The 19,997-nt window shown below is 40.6% G+C and overlaps 1 protein-coding gene across 1 annotated transcript in view; it reads left to right on the top strand.

Moving 5' to 3' along the window:
* PLA2R1 (phospholipase A2 receptor 1) overlaps window positions 1-18,584 on the top strand; it is a 43,844-nt gene extending 25,260 nt beyond the window's left edge. Inside the window, exons 16-30 of the mRNA XM_054829945.1 lie at window positions 101-136; window positions 643-800; window positions 3,573-3,637; window positions 4,014-4,117; window positions 5,478-5,620; window positions 6,263-6,380; window positions 7,276-7,406; window positions 7,982-8,126; window positions 11,083-11,321; window positions 11,842-12,010; window positions 13,363-13,503; window positions 13,921-14,037; window positions 14,459-14,635; window positions 15,342-15,371; window positions 15,599-18,584. Coding sequence (XP_054685920.1) covers window positions 101-136; window positions 643-800; window positions 3,573-3,637; window positions 4,014-4,117; window positions 5,478-5,620; window positions 6,263-6,380; window positions 7,276-7,406; window positions 7,982-8,126; window positions 11,083-11,321; window positions 11,842-12,010; window positions 13,363-13,503; window positions 13,921-14,037; window positions 14,459-14,635; window positions 15,342-15,371; window positions 15,599-15,816 — 1,991 coding nt within the window. The 3' untranslated portion in view covers window positions 15,817-18,584. The remainder of the gene's footprint in view (window positions 1-100; window positions 137-642; window positions 801-3,572; window positions 3,638-4,013; window positions 4,118-5,477; window positions 5,621-6,262; window positions 6,381-7,275; window positions 7,407-7,981; window positions 8,127-11,082; window positions 11,322-11,841; window positions 12,011-13,362; window positions 13,504-13,920; window positions 14,038-14,458; window positions 14,636-15,341; window positions 15,372-15,598) is intronic.
* Window positions 18,585-19,997: the final 1,413 nt, after the last annotated feature.

Raw genomic sequence — 19,997 nt, 5'->3', positions numbered from 1 at the left:
TTTTGCTCAAATCCTTACCGTGTGGAGAAAGCAATTTTGGTGAAATACCTCTTTCCATTCTTAATCAGTAATATTTTAATTTATTTATGTATTTTTGCAGGTGTTAAACCAAAGAATCCAGATTGGTACATAGCTGGTATGAAAACATTTTCCTTTTTCATATCTTGAAACAGTATGATTTGGAAATATAATTTAGGCTATTGGTAAAAATAAAATAACTAAATGTTCTAAGTTGAAAATTTACATTAAGGAACTTGTTGCTACAAATCAAAATCTGCCATTCTTTTGTTTAGGAACACTGAGACATCAGATACTACTTCAGTTAGGTAAAGGAATGTTGCCAGTAATAAGCACAGGAGTTTGATAATCTCTCCGTCACGCTAACACTGCCTTTTTGCAAAGGCTGGGCAACCCTGTTAACATTAGTGCAGTATCACAGGATAGAATATAAATCCAAAATTTACTCATTGTTCATTTTTTTTTGTTTTCATAATCTGATATGCCAGATACGGTTCTGCTGTGAGCTGTGGTATATTTGTCCTGTGACGCGTGGCTGAAGGTGGACCACGGGGGTCACAAAGAATGAGACTTGAAATGAATTTTCACCGCTGCGCAGCACTGACTCTTTTGCTTGTTTTCTAGAACTGCCGTGGTCATATTATCAAGGAGCAGAGTATCTTTTCCATGTCAGTCCTACAGACTGGGAAACCTATGAGTTTGTCTGTGGCTGGCTTCGCAGTGGAATGGCGACAATAAATTCTTCTGGTGAACAAGCCTTTATTCAAAATAAAATTAAGAAGGTAACAAGAACTACCCCTTTGAAAAACTAAACCCTCAGGCAGTCACTGGTTATTTTCTGCTGCATCTTTTAGAATATCTGGCTGCCTCTTGCTCCAGGTAGAATCCAAAAGACATTTTACTTTAGAAATAATTCTCTTGCTGTCTTCATTTCCCACATCCCTCCCTGAAGCTGTGTTTAGCTAAGGAAGTCAGTAACATTTCAGAATCTGCAGTCATCTCTGCTAATGCGCAGGTTGGACAGTCTGCCTCAAAAGACCCAAGAGGAGCAAAAACCAGCTTCCCATCCCAAAGTTAGGGGTAAAGAGAATGGTTTGTTTCACATGTGGTGTACATCCTTCTCTGTTTCTTCTTGTTCCCCCACCCCTCCATGACCAAGGGGACCCATTGTGGTTCCTCAGGTGCTCACCCAGCGGTTCTGCATCCACCGGCATGTCTCCTGATCCCGCACAATTGCGGTGTTACACTCCGTTCCCCTTCAGTAACTTGCAGCTAATGCCGAGGGACATTTCAGGGGTGTATTAGCATGACGTGGGCAGTAAGTCCAGATGTTTGAAATGGTCTTCAGAGTTTAAATCTTCAGTGTGATGATTTGAAAGGTTACTCTTGGGGAGAGCTGGTCAAGAATGAAGAATTACCAATTTCTTTGCACTTTAATTAAATCTAGAACTCTAAACCATAGAGGTGGGTACTTATGACCATGGAAAATAGATTACATTTTCCTCTGTGTATGCCAGCACATTTGTATGATGTCTCCTGAATTCAACCCCTTTGTGACTATGGATATTTCCAGGGGAAAAAGGCGTCTGCCTCTAAATTCCCTCCTCTGGATAAAAGCAGAATTTCTGTAGAACCACTCCGATGTAACAAACAGATTTGAAGCTGAGAAATAGCTGCAGAAGCAGATGAATTCCTAAGAAACTAAGTCTTTTTTCTTTTAGATGTTCTCAGTAAAAGCAAAATAAGGCAAATAAAATTAATAAAAATAATACGTCTGCCTTGCTGCAGGTAAAATTACATGGCTGTAATGTAAAGGGATATCATAACGTAATCTTTCAAAGAACAACTAGTGCTGGGTAGCAAAGCTCTCGACGCACGCTTAGTTTTGCTTACATTGCGTACAGCCTTCTCTGCTTTTAACTTATAATTGGAAGCCTAAGTAGAATTGTGCTGTATTAAGATGGCGTTTTTAAGTTTCCAAGGAATTGTGCATCATTTTTATCTGCTATTTAAGTAATTTGTATTAAAACACAATGAACTGGATTTAAACCAACTGTTCATGGCAGAAATAGCTTATAATGAAAGAGCAGTGTAACTGGCTAGGCTCTCTTCTTCCACATCTACCGGAGACTGTGATGTGATTTCATTACTGCCTTACCTGAAACTGAATGTCTATGACTTAAAAAATGATATAACTTGAGAGAGAAGTATTTTTCCAACTTAAGATCACTTAAAATGGCTAATTTGGATGCTTCTTTACAGTCATGTTTACTTACAAGAGATCTTTTTAAAATCATTAAAATCAGCGGGTATTATGGCAGTTTGTGACCATGCAGCGATGAAAAAGCCAAGTTTACTCCCTTGGCGTTGGAAATCAGGTTAACTTCCTTGAAGTTTTGTCGCAGAATGCAACATACGCAGCTATTTTAAAGTCTGCTGCCTTTGGCTAAACTTTCCCAGTATAGCCAGGTGTGTCTCTGAGTGATTGTAACCGGTTTCCTGTGGAAGCAGGAGTAAGGATGGCAATCACTAAAATAATACTCAGCAGTCCAAATAGACTTTGCATGTGTCATTAGAAAACTTGGTCAAAATTTCTTAGCAGGGAATTTGAAATCACATTTTTCACTATTTCTTTAAAAACTGTAATGTGTAGACTGAGTGCCGTGATTAGAAATCTAAACTCTGGGGCTAGGCAATACCAAATCAGACAGCATTCCTGAGTCTCCTCTTGGTCAAAAAGATCTATTTTCTTCATTTGATATTGCTAGATAAGCTGTTAAGCTGGTGAAATCCTAACTGTAACTCCAAGGAGAGTGTGGCTGCACTTCAGTTCTTTCTGGAAAAAAATAAATGCTTCTCAGAGACAGGGTGGCTTTTCCAGTGTCCTGCACTTTTTTCTTTGGCTCTTTCCCAAAGACCCCAGAACTGTGGCTGTTGAGTGGCTAACCCTGAAAGCGAAGCCCGTTCATAGTTTAAGGCAGAATCAAATCAGCACAGCAACAATAAGTGGCTGTTTGAGTAACGTTAATTCTGTGACTTATCCATAATACTTCACCTTTTAGGACTGGAGGTCTAGAACCTTTCATGAGAACAGTCTGGAACGCATCTCTAGAAATCTCCTGTATGAGCTATACGAAGTCAGTACATGTTCATAGAAAACATTGTGGAAATATTGAGAACCAGCAGTATATTAATGCTAAAAGGAAATATTTGCTGTTGTCTATTTTTAGTAGTTGGGGAAAACCAAATTCTGGCCTAAGACTACAGTCCTTTTCAAGCCAGATAGGCAGTAAATTCCTAAAATGGTAACTTCCTGGTCTAGAAGATATATCAGCAATCTGGTGGAAACTGGGGGCTAAATCATGCTCTACTTAAATGAATAACCTTATTGAAGTGACGCAAAGTAACACGGGCAGGATTTAGCGCTTGTTTTTCCCCTTGGAACCCGATGGAGATGCAATTTGTCTGAATACAGAGTCTGACTTTAGGAGTGTGTTAATGCTTTGCTAAGAGGGCAACAACAGCTAAACATACGGCAAAACATTTTTTTATAGCTATCGAATAGTGATGTTCACTGGTGGATTGGATTGCACGCAGAAAACCTCAGTGATGAATTTCGGTAAGAATACCTATACTTCAGCTGCCGTGAGTTGTACTCGGTGCCCTGTCTGCAGGCTGCCGTTCAGTCCGATGGACTGAAACCGTTTGATGACTGAGTGGGATATTCAAGAGGCAACTTCAGTTCTCGTGTAAATATTCAGAATAGATTACCCTTAATTTCATGTTACGGTATTTCTTCTGAAAGGGTTATAAAAAGATACAAGGCAAAGACATGAATATCAACCTTGTTCTTGTTGGTTGTCTGGTTTTTTAACGCTTAGTTAATAAAGGGGCACTTTGTACCTTGTATCTGCTTACAAATGCTTTTAATGGAGGGTGTATTTTTAGGTAAAGATAGGAAAAAGTGTAACTATGCTCTTAACGTTTCTGTGCAGCTGGAGAGATGAATCACCAGTAACATTCCAGAACTGGAATGAAGGGAGGGAACGAGATCTGCAGAAACCCGGGAAAAGATGTGGCTTCATTTCATCACAAACAGGTTTATTTTATATTTCCTTTGGCTGCAGGGAGTTGCGACTTGATTCTGTTGTTGGTCAAAGGGATTATTATTTTTTTTTTTTTAAATTGCTCTCAAGAAATGCAATCCATATTAAAGTCCTGGTATATGGTTATAATTTGCATAGCTGCTTTTATGGTTAAGAAAAGAATAGTGAAATATCATTAATATGCTTGGAGACTAGGTTGTAGGATTTTAAACTATATTAATAGTTCCAGTTCTCTAATATCAAAATAAAAAGATTCCAGTGATACCAATACTTCAGTTTTACTTAAGAATCTCTTAACATGGCACAGCAAAAATCTTAATGCATTGCTGGTTTTCACAGTCAGTTTTCTCGTAACGAAATGAGCCAGAAGGACTGCACAACAATTTTTCCTACATTTATAAATTGTTTTTCTGGCAGCACACAACTTTAAAATACTCAGGTTTCTAGCTTATTTTTGATCCTATAGCCAATCTGCTGAGGGATTTTTTTGGGTGCCACGGTTTTGATGCTAGCCTTTACATCGCCACATAGCTCTATATTTTAGTACAGTAATAAGCAAAAATTTACAGTGCTACTGGTTCCAGTGATTTCTGTCATCTCACAGCCTCTGTTTTCTGAAGATCTGCAAGTCACAGGATAAAGTAAACATGTCAGGTTCCACGGAAAGAAAAAACATACAGCTTTGTATTTGTGAGAAAAGCTGAAAAAAAATCAACCCAGCTGCACTCTTGTAATCTCAGCCTCAAAAGTCAAACTGAAAAAATGTAAACCCTTCTTTTTTTCCCCCACATAATATCAGGGTTTTGATTAATGACTTTCAGATGCTTGAGTTTGGCATTACTATAGTTAGTATCGGATAAAAGGAAGAGACGCCCACCCTCCCCCCTCAGCTGGCCAGCAGATGGGAGCTGGTCAACAACTTGGTGCGTCCACTGAAAAATGTATTTTCCTCCAAAGCAGGTCAGCGTTTTACGTCAGTACCTGGATCTTGCCAAAAATTTTCAATGTAAGGAAGTCAAGCTATTTTATCTGGAAGGCATCATTTCTATACCTTTCCTCTTTTTTTTTGCATAATTAATATTTTTTTTAATACATGATGATACAGGCATATGTTATGTGACTCAGTGTAGAGGAATTGGTTTAACTCAATAAAATCAAACTGGGAATAAAAGCATGAGCCCCATGGACCATCAAATCCACTGTAATGCGATATGTCCAAATGTATTTGATGTAGAAGCTCATCTTACTCGACCATTAAAGGATATCCTTCTTAACAATATTTAAGCTAGCTAAGAAAAAAACCCTTTCCAGTTCCCAAGCCAATATCGAACTGTGTTTTTTCTTTTTACACAGGACTCTGGGGTGATGAAAACTGTACTGTCTCTCTTCCCTGTATTTGTAAACGTAAATTTGCATGGAAAATAGAGAAAGAGATTCCAAAAGACCAGAACCAGCAAGGAGTATGTCCGAAAGGATGGTTGCACTTTGGATTCAAAGTAAAACATTTTTTTTCTGCTGTTTGATTTTTCAAAATGCTTTCCGTATTTATGACAGAAAGTGAACTTCTTAAGGATTATTCAGTATTTGAAGGTTTTCTTCCTTTTTGAAGCAGGGCCCTTAGGTTTATAACTACCGGCACAGTGATACAAAGGTTTACAGCTACTAAAGAGCTTTGCGCACACAGAAGTTGTCTTAGGTGTCAAAAATTTTACTTTAGTTCAAGGAAGTGAGTACTCCTATATGTGTGCTATCTAAGCGTGTTTGTGCATTTGCTGTAAAAGGCCTGCTCCATGACAATCCCAAGTCTTTTATGGTCTCAAAACAGATCTCTGACCCCTTGTTGTACTGAATGGATCCCTAACTGCTGCCATCCTCCAAAAGATGCTGTTTCAAATAGAGTTCATCAAAGATAATTACAAACCGAAGTCTATTTGCGATTGAAGGTTGAAAGGCAATTCTTTCATCAGGCTTATCTTATACATACGTTCCTTAATAGCAACATGTATCGAGTTGGCCAGGTTTATCCTAGTGCTGAACTGCAGTGACTACGAGGATAAATTTAATTGTGTTTGCCTTTAAATAATTGATTCAAATCCGAGCCTGATAGCTTCTTTTTTTTTTTTTTTTTTTTTAAACAGTGCTTTTTGATACAAATTCCGAAGGATCCAGAGCATCTGAGAAACTGGTACTCTGCACAAGAGTTCTGCAGTAGCTATGATGGGTCGCTTGCTTCCCTCGAAGATGAACTGGAACAAGGTATTGAAAATATTGTTAAAGAAATAAAATTTCATCTTCATTAGGATGCTGTAGTAAAGTTTCATCTTGGATACAGGTTTTGGAAAAAAGATTGTTCAGATCCTACTTATGGTTCCACTGCTTTAAACAAATTAGTGGGTTTTTTTCCTCAGTTTCCCAGAATGTAAAGATTCAAATATTCACTGTGCTACATGACAGGGACGTTTTGAGGAGTAATTATAATTGCTTTTGTGCTCACTACCATGATTAGAAAAGCAAAAAAATAATGGAATACCCATTTAAAAATTTGCTGTGTAAAATTTCTACCTTATGAATGCAACATCACACTGTTATAAAAGCGATCTCATTTTTATCCTTTAATAGTACCTAAAATCTGATCTACAGTATAGCACGTAAGCATAGTGCTAGGCTGGAACTGTCAGAGAAATAAATGTCAGCGCATTTGGAAATATTTGTAATCCCTATTCATAAAAATCTGTGGTCGAATTTCATAGATTTGTAAAAACACTTATTTAGATGTAGGAGGAGTCTCACTGGCTATCTTCAGTTGAGACATCTTATTTTCCACTAAAACTGAGAGAAGCTTTATCAATGGTGCAGTACCCTCAACTAATACTTAAGTTGTTCAAAGTGCTGTGAACACTTCTGGAAGACTTACTAGTTAATGGACTAGATCCTAACCCGACTGAAGTTAATCAATTTAACTGAATTTATAGTTAGATGACATTGAGATGCCGCTCCTGTTCTTACTTTCTAGTTTCTTACTTTCCGTATTACCATATAATGCCGTTGATTAATAATTAAATTTTTCAGTGCTTTAGTGTGTTGGAAGAGATTTCATCTGTCCCTGAATGGTTACTAGTTAATTATATTTTATTCCTGTTTCATTTTCCAGCTTTCATTACAATGAATCTATTTGGGCGGAAAACTAGTGTTTGGATAGGTTTCCAGAGTGATGATTATGAAAAATGGGTAAATGAAAATCCCCCGATGTATTCCAACTGGTCTCCGGTTGAAGTAGTGCATGTGAGTATTTCCAGGGGGGTTAAGGACAGCGGGAAGTTGTTTTATCCATAAAAATCATGACTGCCACAAAGACAAGGCCTAAGTTGTTACAGCAACTTAGTCTTCTCTTGATTTTTGCAACTTCAGACAACTGTGGGCACAGATGTATGGGCATATCTTGAGGTAGCAAAAAATAGGGCACTATCGAGGCAGTTATTTATGTAATTTGTGGCTATAGTTGCATTCTCTTGCAATTGCTTTTAAGCACCAAAGTTTGAATGATGTGGTTAGTATCATATGCTGGGTCTGAGCAAAGTTTAGGAATAAGATTTTGAATTTCATATTTTAATATATTGTTCTACACCATGTGAGTCCATATTTGGCTTAGCATTTTAGTTTGTTCAGTGAAAGCTTGTGACTTTTTTTATTATCAGGTTACTGTTTCAAATTGCATTTATGGGAGTGTTCATTCTTCTACCTAAATATTTATAATAGTGACTTTCAGATAATTATTCTTCTGAATTTAATGTGATAATTATGCATTGTTTTTACATAGTGTCTTTTGTAATTAATATAAGGTTCTGTGTTGATTGCAGAGACAGCGTTTTAACAGTCTGAACATCCAAGAACAACTTCCACTATGTACATTAGTATCAAATAACCCTAATTTTTATTTTACGGGAAAATGGTACTTAGAAAACTGTCAGAAAAATTATGGGTTTGTCTGCCAAAAGACTCAGGGTAAGATTCTGTTTTGCTTTGCTTCTGTTTTCTTTCCTTACTGTATTGAATTAATCTTACTTTATTTTCATCTAGAAGCAGGTTGTTATAGGTGTCTGTAAAGCCAGAAACGTAACAGATTTCTAAGATATTTCTACTCTGATATTTAGACAGACTAGCTCTACGCTATTTAATAAATCAATAGCTGTGATGGAGAAGTAATTTCTAAAAAAATCCGTTGTTACTCAGTTTTCTTCCTAACTTTGAGCTTTCTGCTGCATATCTTAGATTCAGGAATAGAGATGAAATTTCATGATTTCTGTCTGTTACAGAGCAACAGCATGAGATTACAAAAGACAAAATTGAGGGTAACTTTGATTAAAATATGGTATTTAAAAAAAAAATCAGGTGGGATTTGCAATATTAGATCAGAAGAGACTCTAGAAAATGTATTTCTGCAAACAGCGCGGACCAACTCGCCGATAAAATAGAGTTTGGCTTTTCTTTTCACACTTCTCTATTTCCGTTGCCATAAAGTTCGCTTACCAGAAGCACGAAGCTTTCGTGGGGAAATCGCGCTGCTTGGTTTCCTCAAGCCACGTTCCGGCATTGCCTCTGGGACTGGGAGCCGGTGGCACCCCAGGGTGCTCCGGCAGCTTTGGAGCCCCGTCCCAGGGGCTGCCGCAGCTCTGCCGGCCGGGAGCTGCTACAGCGTGGTACCAAAAATAAACCAGCAGCAAATGATTAACCCTGAAGCAACGGCAGGGCTGTAATCTGAGTCTGTAAGGAGCGTCCTCGGGTGCCGGACTTACCGCGGGGGTGGTTTTACATGGCTCGGCTTTATGTACCGCCCTGGGTCTGAAGAGACAGTCCTCTCCTGCGGGCTGCCTAGGAGGCCAGGGAGAGAGAAGTAGAATAAACAAGTAGAAGCTTTGGGCAGTGCTCACGTGTGGTTCTAGCAAACTATAGCTGCGTTTGACATCACGTATTATGAACTGCAGTTGTGGGGAGTGCTGGAGTAATCCTGCACGTAGTGTAGAAAAAATAAATAAATGCGTTTTCCTGCTGGTTTGTTTCATTTACCTCCCAAATGTTTGTATTTTAACCCCTTGCTGCTGTTTCAGACAGATGGAAAAGGCATTAAAAGGCGGGAAGGGAAACTGTTGCCTTATGGCGGCCAGGCCGCAGGGCGCCTGCGGGGACTGGGGCTGCAGCGGGTGCTCAGCACCCTCCCCACGTTTCCCGGCCGGGTGAATGTGAGAGGGGCCCGTGGGCCCCGGCCGAAGCGTGGCGGGGCTCAGTGCTGCCCGCCTGCCCCGTGCACAGCAGGGCGCTCCTGGGGCTGAGGGGACCAGTCCTGCCCCCCCATGTGACACTCATGGCACTCTCCCAAACTGCCTGCAGGCAGGTCAGCTTGCTAATTCAGCAGAAAACTTTCCTGTCTTTCCCCCCCCCCCCTTTTTTTTTTCCTCCTAGTTGATGTCATTTTGTGCAGCTTTTCCAGGCTGCACCGGCTCAGTGCAGGGTCAGGCAAACGCCAGACGTGTCTGTGCATGGGAGAGGGAGAGGCAAGGAAGGGAGAAGTGAGACAGCCTCTTGCTGGCGGCAGTGAACTGCTAAATTTGCTCAAATGTCCAAATAAATGTGTCAATTCCTGGAAAGATGAGCTGGCGCTTTGCTTCTGCCTTCCTGTCCACATCCCATTTCCCCTTTTTTGGTTTATTTCCTGTAGGAGACTAAAATGAAATAAACTAGCAGGAGATCTGAACTGGGATCGGATCTTTTAGTGATGCTTTGAGTTAGGATTGTCTCAGCATTTTACTGCATTTCCTGCCTTTTTTTTTAAGCAGTGACACACACTGAAAGCTGGAACAAAATAGAGTGCTTCAGTTAGCTCAAGAGCAGAACTTTTTCTTGCCTAGAAATTTCTAATTTTAAATTATTTGTGAATGACAAATTAATTTACTATTTTAAGATGCTTGTTAAGCACTCCTCCTCTCTTAGTCGTAAAGGGAACCAAGTCTAAAAACACTCCACCTCATAGCAAAGCAACCTCTTCGTTTTGTAATCACAGAGAAGTTTTACAGGCAGGAGTAATTAATCCAAACTGACAAATGGGATTAAAACTGAGGAATTGTTTTGGTTTGGTTTTTTTTTTAATAGTCTTATTTAAAGTATACTGTGGGCATTCATACACATTAGCAAAGGCATTTGCCTGCTGTAGAAGAGCGAGCACAGCAGCATTACAAATTTCTCCTGGGAGACATTCTCTCTTTATTTCTTAAATCTAAAAAGTCTGCTTTTTCCTTTCATTTTTTTGGGCATTGCTATGTTAGTTTGTCATCAGAAAGAGATTTAAGTCTCCACGCACAGAGGATTTCTCTGTAAGTGCCAGTACTGTGATCTTCCCTACATTGGCTCACGGATAGTAAAGATGAGCTCAAGAAGCTCCCAAGCACGCACTTGTCCCGTGAGCCACAGTTTGTCGTCCTCTCGGTTGTGCCAGTACATTTATTTGTGAGGTCAGGCTTTGTGCTGTAAACTGATCTTGGAAATTATTAAAAATAATGGGTCACAAAAGAGGTAATCTAAATTACATGTGAAGTATCTGGGATAAGAGCGCCCTGCAGCCCGCTGCTGTTGGACATTTGGGATATGCCCAGATCCCAGGTGATTCCTTACTGACCTTCAAAGATCCAGTGAGGGGAACTAACTCGATCCAGGTTTTCCTTTTTTTTGTCATACATTAAACTCATTCACTCCTGTGATGAGTTTTGTATCGTGATGGAATTTCAGACACTGTTCTAGTAGTCATCGTCTTTTTCTTTTAAAGTCCACAGTGCCTTCTTGAAACCAAGGAGTTTGCAAATTTTTAGATTTGTTTTTAAGGATAGTTCTGATTTTTAGGAGTTGTTCTGCTATGTTCAAGCTGTCTGTTTTAAAAAACAAATAAATCCTTTCTTTCTGTTTATAACAGACACATCCAGACATGTCATCAATGCATCTGAAATGTACCCAGTGCCAGATACTTTAGAATATGGAAACAGAACATATAAACTAATACGTGGGAATTTTACGTGGTCTTCAGCTTTAAAAACCTGCATGGCAAACGGCGCAGAGTTGGTCAGCATTACAAACCAGTATCACCAAGCTTTCCTCACGGTCATTGTGAATCGGCTGGGATACAACCACTGGATCGGGCTGTTCACTTCGGATGTACGTAGTGGTCTCCCTGGCTATGAATATGATGCTGCAAAGGAGTTTTTCCAGTAACAAGCTAATGAGCTGTGTCATTCATTTGAAGTCACAGGAAGTTTGCATCTGGAAATGAAACTCTGGAAGGCTTGAGCCCTAACCATTTTTTTGCAACGTAACGTATAAATCTAATGAGGGCCAGTTTGGTGCAATGACTACTGAGAACTAAAAGCCATAGAAAACGTTTAAAAATGCACAAAAAAATCTCTTGTAGTGTCAGCATTGAATTTATGTTGTTTCATTTGTAGTTGCTCAATGGCCCAAATAACCCCAAAACAGCAGGTTAGATGTAGTTTGTGGTCTCCTAAAAGTAAGTTGGGAGGATCCTTGGATCTGTCTTGTGTAGATCCTTCTGGATCTATCCAGCCTTCAGAGATGTAAGAGACATTCTGTAATATCTGGTGAGGATGCCACCAGAAGAAGATGAGCTTGGATGGTGTTAAAGCATATCAGAAAGATAATTTGAAATCTGTTTTGGCAGAACGGGCTTAACTTTGAATGGTCGGATGGGACTAGGTCTTTGTTTACCTTCTGGGAAGACGACGAGTCTCAGGCCTTTGGCAGCTGCGTTTACATTGATACTTCGGGGCACTGGAAGAGTGCTAACTGCGAACGACTTCTGCAAGGAGCAGTTTGCCATGTGCCACCTAGTAAGTCAGAGGGAAGTCTCATAGTAAATCTTTGCAGCTGCAAATGCATGTATTGACAGTAGAAGTATGTGAAAGGAAATTAATTGGTTTGAGGTTAAGCGATGATGCTAGTATTATTCAAAACTGAAGTATATTTCTGGCATTTCCTTGCTGTATCTCTTATTTGTGAAACCATTTTTTCCCCATAAAATATTGGCCATCAGATCTCGTCTGTAGGAGAATGGAAAGAGAACTTTCATAATAGAAGAGAAACAGGAAAATTACTTAATCTGTCTCTCTAGTGAACACTATATTATCTGTGAAAAATGATGATTGCTAATAACCTAGCTTGAAGGGAAATAAATTCAGTTTGCTGCAATTAACTGTGAGATGGGAGAAGGGAAGCATTTAGAGCAAAGTGAAAAATGAGAGTCACATCTTCACTGATTGCACATAAAGATTTTGCAACTTTTTTTGCAAAGATAAGAATATTTTCCCGTATCCTAAAATATTTTGTGTATCCTGCCATGCTCTGCCAATTACCTGGGTTTCATTTGAATTCAGAATTCAGGTCTGGAACTCCATTCAGTCCAGGACTGCAGAGCCTTTGGCAGCATCCAGTTCTCAAAGTAGTTCCTGGTCAGTGGTACTGATCACCAACAGCTTGTTAGAGCTTTTGGATCTGTTGAGAGGAAAGCTGTTTTGGAATCCTTCAAGACAAAAATTTTTCTTTAGCATGGCTTTTGTAATGAAGCTGATTAGCTTTCTAATTTGTTTGTCAAGTTATGTAATCATAACACAGCCTAAGGTTTACTTAATGTTTAAAACGTGTGGTTCGTAGCAAAGTAGGAGGTAACGTAGCTGAGCCTACAGCACTGCCAAAAAGCGATGCTGGGTATCGCAAAGCGAGCTTGTGGAGCTGCCCCGAGTCGGAGGGACTCGTTGTTGCAGCACGTCGCGCGCCGGAGAGGCTGGCTGCTGCTCACTGATGGGAAACTCTCCCCTCTGCCACGGTATGTGGCATGAGTTATCTTTGCGGCTTAGTGGAGAGAAGCTCTGCAGTCCCTGGAAATCCCCAGCCCTCTGGGAGATGCCGGGCAGCCCGGAGTGCTCTGATGTGCCCGTAACTCCTTCTGCACATCAGTACTGGTTAGATTGTCCTGGTGTTGCAATCCAGCAAGGCTTTTCATCAGAAATAAAACCAGCTTTACTCTTCTAATAAAAATATATACAACCACTAGATTTTCACTTTGAAAAACAGAAGCATAATGCAATAACGTGCTTATTAGCATTGCTCCAAAACAGCGTGTGGAATGTTACATTAATGTGTATGTTGTTGTGCCAATAAAGCTGTGCTGTTATTTCTATCACAGAAAAGAAACTCACTGCCTATAAGGGCTTATGTTCAGAAAAAACTGTTCCCTGGATCAAATTCAAAAACAGTTGCTACAGCTTTTCCACAGTTCTGCAGGGCACAAGTTTTGATACTGCATATGAAGTCTGCAAAAATCAAGGTAAGTGATTATTTTATAGGTACAAAATGTCATCGTGATGTCTTAAAAAAAAATACATATTTTCTGAAATGACTGAAATCACGGCGTGTGTTTTCTCTAGATCGAGATAATGATAGCGAAGCTCATAAGCCAACTATGAAATTGGAGGCAACATACATCAAAAAAATGTTCCCTTCCATGTGAAAATATTGATTTCTAGAATAACACATAAAATTATTTTTTTCCCCTTCAAACTTGTTTTAAAATCGTGTTTTATATCAGCCTGAGCATTTTCACATTAATTGCAAATTTAAGAACTTGTATAACCAGACTTTTCCAGCTTTTCAATTAAGGCTCGTAATTTTAACTTTTTGAAATGCAACGTCACATTTTAATGGCATGGATTGTTTGAAAATTTGGTCTGTGTTTAATTTGTAGGATCAAATCTTCTAACTATTCAAGATGAAGATGAAAATGCCTTCATTTTGGAAGAATTGCACAGTTTTGGTTATTCTGTGCAAATGGTGTGGTTGAACATCCTGCTTGTTACAGACAGTAAGTTTTGGGTGGAAGAGAACTGCATGTAAGAATCTGTTTTGGTTTTTGGTAATTTTAATGCTTCCAAAACACTGTTATCTTCTGAGGGTTTTTTAGCTGCTTATTACCTGTTTATGATGTAGTAAAACCAGTCAAGTTTTCTGTAGTTGTTGCTTAGTATTCTGAATACTCAATATGTATGCATGCATGTGAATGCCTTTATTTTCTTCTTAAAGAAGCAGTACAGGCTGTCTTCTGTGTCAACTACGTAGGATGGTTTTAAATCCTTCAAGGAAAAAAAATAATATAGTGGCCAAACAGACAAAATCCTGGCATTCCATAATACAGTATTTTTTTATGTGAGGGTAAGTCCAACTGAAACAGAGATATTTATCAAAATGCTATGATATTTTTAATGATTCATAACTTCTGCCCTTAGATGAAACTGTCTTCTGGTTTGATGGTTCTCCCTTAAATTATTCTAACTGGGGCATCAGGGAGCCTGAATTTGATCATCTCAAAGGGAATTTCTGTATCAGCCTGAGGACCACAGACGGAGTCTGGCAATTATCTCCATGCAGAGAAAAAAAGGGATTTATATGTAAAATGGACACAGGTATGGGCTTCCATAAAAGAAGGCAGTTGTGTCCTTATAACCATTGTTTTACATGTTCCTTGTTGCTTGCTTGCTCGCTCTTAGTTTTCATTTAAATAATTATCTCCCTTGGTATTAGAAAATATACCTGTAAGAAACCCAAGCAGCCAGGGTAACCTCCTTTTGAGGAAGCCGGGCAGCTGTTGCGTTACTGCCGACTGCAGTAGCCTTTCCGTGGAAGGGGTGAGCCACGTGCGGAGCACCAGGCTGACCTTCACCGACCCTCCAGGACGGGCAGGTGCAGCCCGGGAGAGCGGCGCAGATACCAGGTCAGCAGGACCGCAGGGCTGTGAGAGAGCCGAAGGGTTTCCAGAGCCCACCCGAAACGCCCGAGTCACCGTCGAACCCGACACCTAGATGAATCTACTGCTGCACAGTTCTGCTCATGCACTTGTACTTTAAAAAGTGGATAAATACTGCTGCTCATCCTTGCACAAATGTCGATTAATATATTCCACCAAATTGAAAGGATTTTAGATAACGGATTAGGTCTTGTTTAACTTGGCCAGTTGGAATCCCATTGGCGTGAGTCAAATTAAACAAAGACCAGCCTGCTCTTGTATGGTTTTAGGGAGATTGTCTTTTCAGTATCAGTTTTACAGTGAGTATATATAGGAACTTTTGTTAGCTCTGTGGGTAATTTTGTGACTTCTGGATTCTATTTCAGATATCAATGCAACAGAACCCTCTGAAAAATGTAAGTTCCTTCTGTACTTTCTTAATTTTTTTTATAAGGAGTAATAACACATTTTGAGCTGATATTTTGTGAGGTAACATTTTTCAGTGTTAAACCTGTAATTTACAATGCGTAACATATAAGGAGTAATAATATGTTTTCCGTAAAGCATCTATATGTCTATATTCAGAATTATCTATAATTATAGCTATATTTGCTTAATAACAGTTTCTGTCCTTCCCTTTCAGCATCATACCGTGGGCTTGTAGCCTTGGCTGTGCTCGTGACATTGGTGATGCTGGCTGCCATTTCCCTTTTTCTGTGGTGCCTGTACAAACAGAACAACCGACTCTTCCGCAGCATACTGTGGGTCAGAAATGCCTATTTGCCACAGATCAATGCTGACGTTCCTGCTTTGGAAGAAAGCATCCTCATTTCTGATTTTGAGAGAAGTGACGACAATTAATAGATCAGAAGTAGCAAGTGGTCACATCTTCTGCGTGAAACTCCACGATCTGCAGTGGTTTTCTCCTTCTCGGGGGTCCCCTGGGGTACCCGTTCCCAGAGAAACCCTCGCAGCCATCGATGGGTATGAATACCGTAGGGGCTCCCTACCTTGGAGAGCTTTTGCTTTGTGGCAGGAGGAGGTGAGGATGCAAGGCAGAACCACGGGGAAATTGGCTCCTTTGGGACAAGCCAGGAACTGAAAATACTCCCACACCATAAACCTCCAGCCGCTCAGGTGGAGCCGTTGTGTCCAAGGCCCCAGAGCAGCGGGCATTTTCATGCAGCTTTTTCCTTTGGGAATGTTTGGGCTTTTGTATTTTGTTTTTATATGTCACAGAATCTGCTCATGAGCCAGCATTAAAATTTGGCCTTGAATTCAGGAACTCTGAAACATATTCCAGGGATTATGGGTTAGATTTTTTTTTTTTCCTTAATAGCCATTTTTTCTGCAAAATGAACAGTTATTTTTCAGACAGTGGATTCTTGCCAGGTGGATTTCCAAGCTTGCAGAGAGATGAAGTCACTTTTGACTTGAGAGTGCCAGAGTTTTGGTAGTTTGACCCATGATGCCTAGTTCATGTTATAAAATAAATTCGTCTAGAGATATAATGGCATATGGGCTTTGTCATCCTGAAGTTAATGTATTCATTTGAGATGCATCCAGCGTCCTGTTAAAGATCTAGCTATGTGATCTGTCACCTAGGTTATGTCAGAAATGGAATCCCATCAACCTCTTCTAAAGACATTTTTGGGCAATATCCATTTGAAGAAAAAAACCTGCTATAATCTTGCTGAAATTATGGTAATAAATTGCTTTCCTTTTCACCTACAGTATTTCTGCAAGCAGTATTTGTGTACGCTCTTCTGAGACCCTGCTCTCAAAAGCTAAGGACGATACGTGGGGCTGCCACATTGCTGTTCCCAAAAGGTGCTGTAGTCCTACACCCCCACGTAGCAGACCCTCAGAAGGACACTTTTCACTTTCAGTGTTCGTACTGAGGTGCTAACGAAGGAGAAGAATTTCACTGACCAGTTGGTCTGTGGGCTGATGGTTGTGAAGGACCCAGCTCAGGTCTCTGCACTACCTCAGTGACAGCGGCCCAGGACAGCGACGCTTACCCTCCGTGGAACTCCCACCACCCTAACCAGTCCTCCACCCTCGTCTCTGAAAGTACCTGGAAGTTTTTCAGGGATTTGATTTTTTTTTTATTTTTCTTGCAGTGTGGAAAAACAAATGGTTAGTCATGACGAGTTACTTCAGAATGGATTTACTGTGCCTTCAGTCGTCTCTAAAAGCTGCTGGAAGGGCTGCATTTATTGTTGGGTCTGTTGGTTTGTTTGTTTTAAGATGACTCACTCTAGCAATTTTGCAAGAGCCCTAAGATGGAGGTACGTTCCTCAGAATTAAGCAAGCAGCTAAGGCCAGCCGAAATGTTTTTAGACAGTATTTGTGCACATGCACAGGAATGTATGACTGCCTTTTAGTTAGATTTCACATGGCCAATTCTAGAAACAAAAAATTGCCTGTTCATGTCATAATTATGTATAGGGCTATTTTTAAAAATTATTTCATACATAGAATATTTCTGTGCTGGTTTACAGAACTGTTCAAAAATGTTGTCAAAGAGGCTGCAGATGGTTTTGATCCCAATATCATTTTTAACTTACTGTCTTTGATATCTTCTATGGGTGTAGCTATCACAAGATCTTAATCTGAGATTTGTCCATCATATAAAATATAAATAGCTTCTCTGTGTATATTTTGTCTAATGGTTTGACCCCATACATTAGTCTTCAGTAATGTTTTAAAAGTTTGGGTTTAGTCTTCTAGATTTATCTACGGGACTGTTTTTATGTGAAATCTACTATTAGAGTTTGTGGACTGCAACTTTTGAGTACAATTGCCAGGTAACCTGCTGTTCAGATGTATGACTTGTGATAGCTTCTTTACCACCAAAGGAAAAGAAGAAAAAAGGTTGTGACCACCTCTCCCTTCCACATGAGAATTTCACCTATTTTAACTGCAGTTGGAGGAACTTACACCAACACATCCCCTTCATCACATTCACTGACAAGTGTGCAATTGCTGCCTCCTTACAGCGAGCAGAGTGGCTTGGGGGGTGGTTTTTGTTCGGGAGAGTAGGCTGCATCGTCTCCAAGGACGTGTATTTACCGGGCTGTGGTGCTCATACCAAGCTATGCACACTCTCGTCAGATTTTGATGTGGTCAGTGAGGGTGTGTAATTTTTTCACAAAACTTGACATAGGCTTTTTGTCAATTTTCTTTGAGGTATGTTGTAATCATTTAAATATATTCAAAGGGCAGTGGTACAATAAATAACCCTGACCTCAAAATAGTGATCATTGATTAACATCAACTCTGTAGATGATCTTCGTTAAGGGAAAAATAGTTCAAGCAGTGTTTTCTTCATACTTTGAAATGGTTTTGAGGGAACAGACCCTTAAATATTTATTTTTAAATCTTTCATCATTTAACTTTTATAATTGCAGGTATTATTCACTCAAGAATGTAATCGCTGATTGCTTTCTAGTCCTTGTTCTGGATTTTGTTACCATAGCTTGTGTTTGTTTTCCCTTAATCAGAGGTCTCCCATACTATTCCTGATCAGAGTATGTGGTGACTATGTTTTTACTGCTGACCTTGATGATACTGGCAGCCAGGTTCACTGTATTATTTCTACTGGAAAATTAAAGTGTGAATAATAATTTTCTGTGCTGCAATTTTTCTTGACTCTTTCCGCAGCTTTATTTAGCTGCCAGGCGTTAGTGTCTGGTCACAGCAGTTCCCAGGCTTTGCACCGGGTCATCCTGGTAGGAGAGGGACAGCTCGCACCAGCCTCCTTTCTGGCTGCGTGGCTGGACCCAGACCTGGGCACTGCAGACGCTCCACACGTGTGGTGTCCCTGGTGTTTCCCAGAGCACGGATGAGGATGTCCCAGGACGTGCGTGCAGGAGGTGCTGGGAGGAGGAAGGAGCCACAGCACGGTCAGGGAGGGTGATGGATGGGAGCATGGCACTGATGCACAGATATTCTCCCAGTCTGCCCATTCCTGGCAGCCCTGGGAGCTGGGGCCGCCAGGGATGAGCGATGGGCTGGAAGAATTTTCCTGCTGGACTGTGGAGGCTGTGTTGTGTGGGAGCCCACTCCTTTCTGCCACGAACAAGGTGGAGATACACGGACTGCAGTGCAGTAGCTTCCATGGGTAGCACCAAAGTGCTTCCCATGTCCAAGAACTGGGTTCACCACAGCCTGAGCAGGCAAATGAATGTTGCATTTTCCTCTGCTGTGCCAGCTGCTCTGAGTGTGTTTACTGAAAGGGAAGTGTTAGATGTCTTCATACAACTCCCTTGCTTGGGGGAAGGATGGGTATCCCCACCAGAGATAACATACATTCAGGCCAACATATGACAAACCTTGTCTACCAGATATGAGGGTTTGGAAAAAATCCATGTGCTTACTTTTGCAGATTCCATTCCAGGAGAAAATTTACCTCCTGGTCCCTTTTGCAGTCCTTGCAGCATGCCTCTGAGGGAAAGAGGTGCCTGATGCAGCTGTCACATCCCAGCCGTACGGGAGTCTGCAATGGGAACATACGTATGCTGGAGATGTCCAGCACGGCCGGGCAGAGCGAAGGGTCGTGGCACAAGGCTGTAAGCGGGCAACGTGACTCCTAAGCAAAGCCCTTTCCAGCTGGGCCTCTCCTGGGTGCAGTGGTGCCCTTCCTTGTGCAGGGATCCTCCTCCCTTCTGCTCCCCTTCTCCCTTCCCCGACCTTCGCACACACACGTACACACTTTAGTGGCTGGGTCACGACAAGAAAGGAGCTCTGGGGCTGCTTGAAACCTGTGCAGTACAGTTTGGAGGGAGCGTAGGGAAAAAGTAGGTTTTTGCACACTCTGCGAGACTTGGCCAGCTCTGGTACCCAGGGCACCATGGCACAAATTCCCGTTTAATTTAGCCCCTCTTTTCTCTTTCATCATCTCGCCCCTCCCTTAGTGTAGTAACAGGCATCCTCAGTCTCTTGTAATAATAAACCCACTGTAATGAAATCCATGGCATACCCTTCCTCCAGGGCATTTATATATAAGCAGAATGTTTTGGTTAAAAGTTAAATTGCAC

The sequence above is a fragment of the Grus americana genome, chromosome 6 (genome assembly GCF_028858705.1).
Source record: "Grus americana isolate bGruAme1 chromosome 6, bGruAme1.mat, whole genome shotgun sequence".
Lineage (NCBI taxonomy): Eukaryota > Metazoa > Chordata > Aves > Gruiformes > Gruidae > Grus > Grus americana.
The sequence above is the reverse complement of the archived record's forward strand: the minus strand, read 5'-3'. Positions and strand labels throughout refer to the sequence as shown.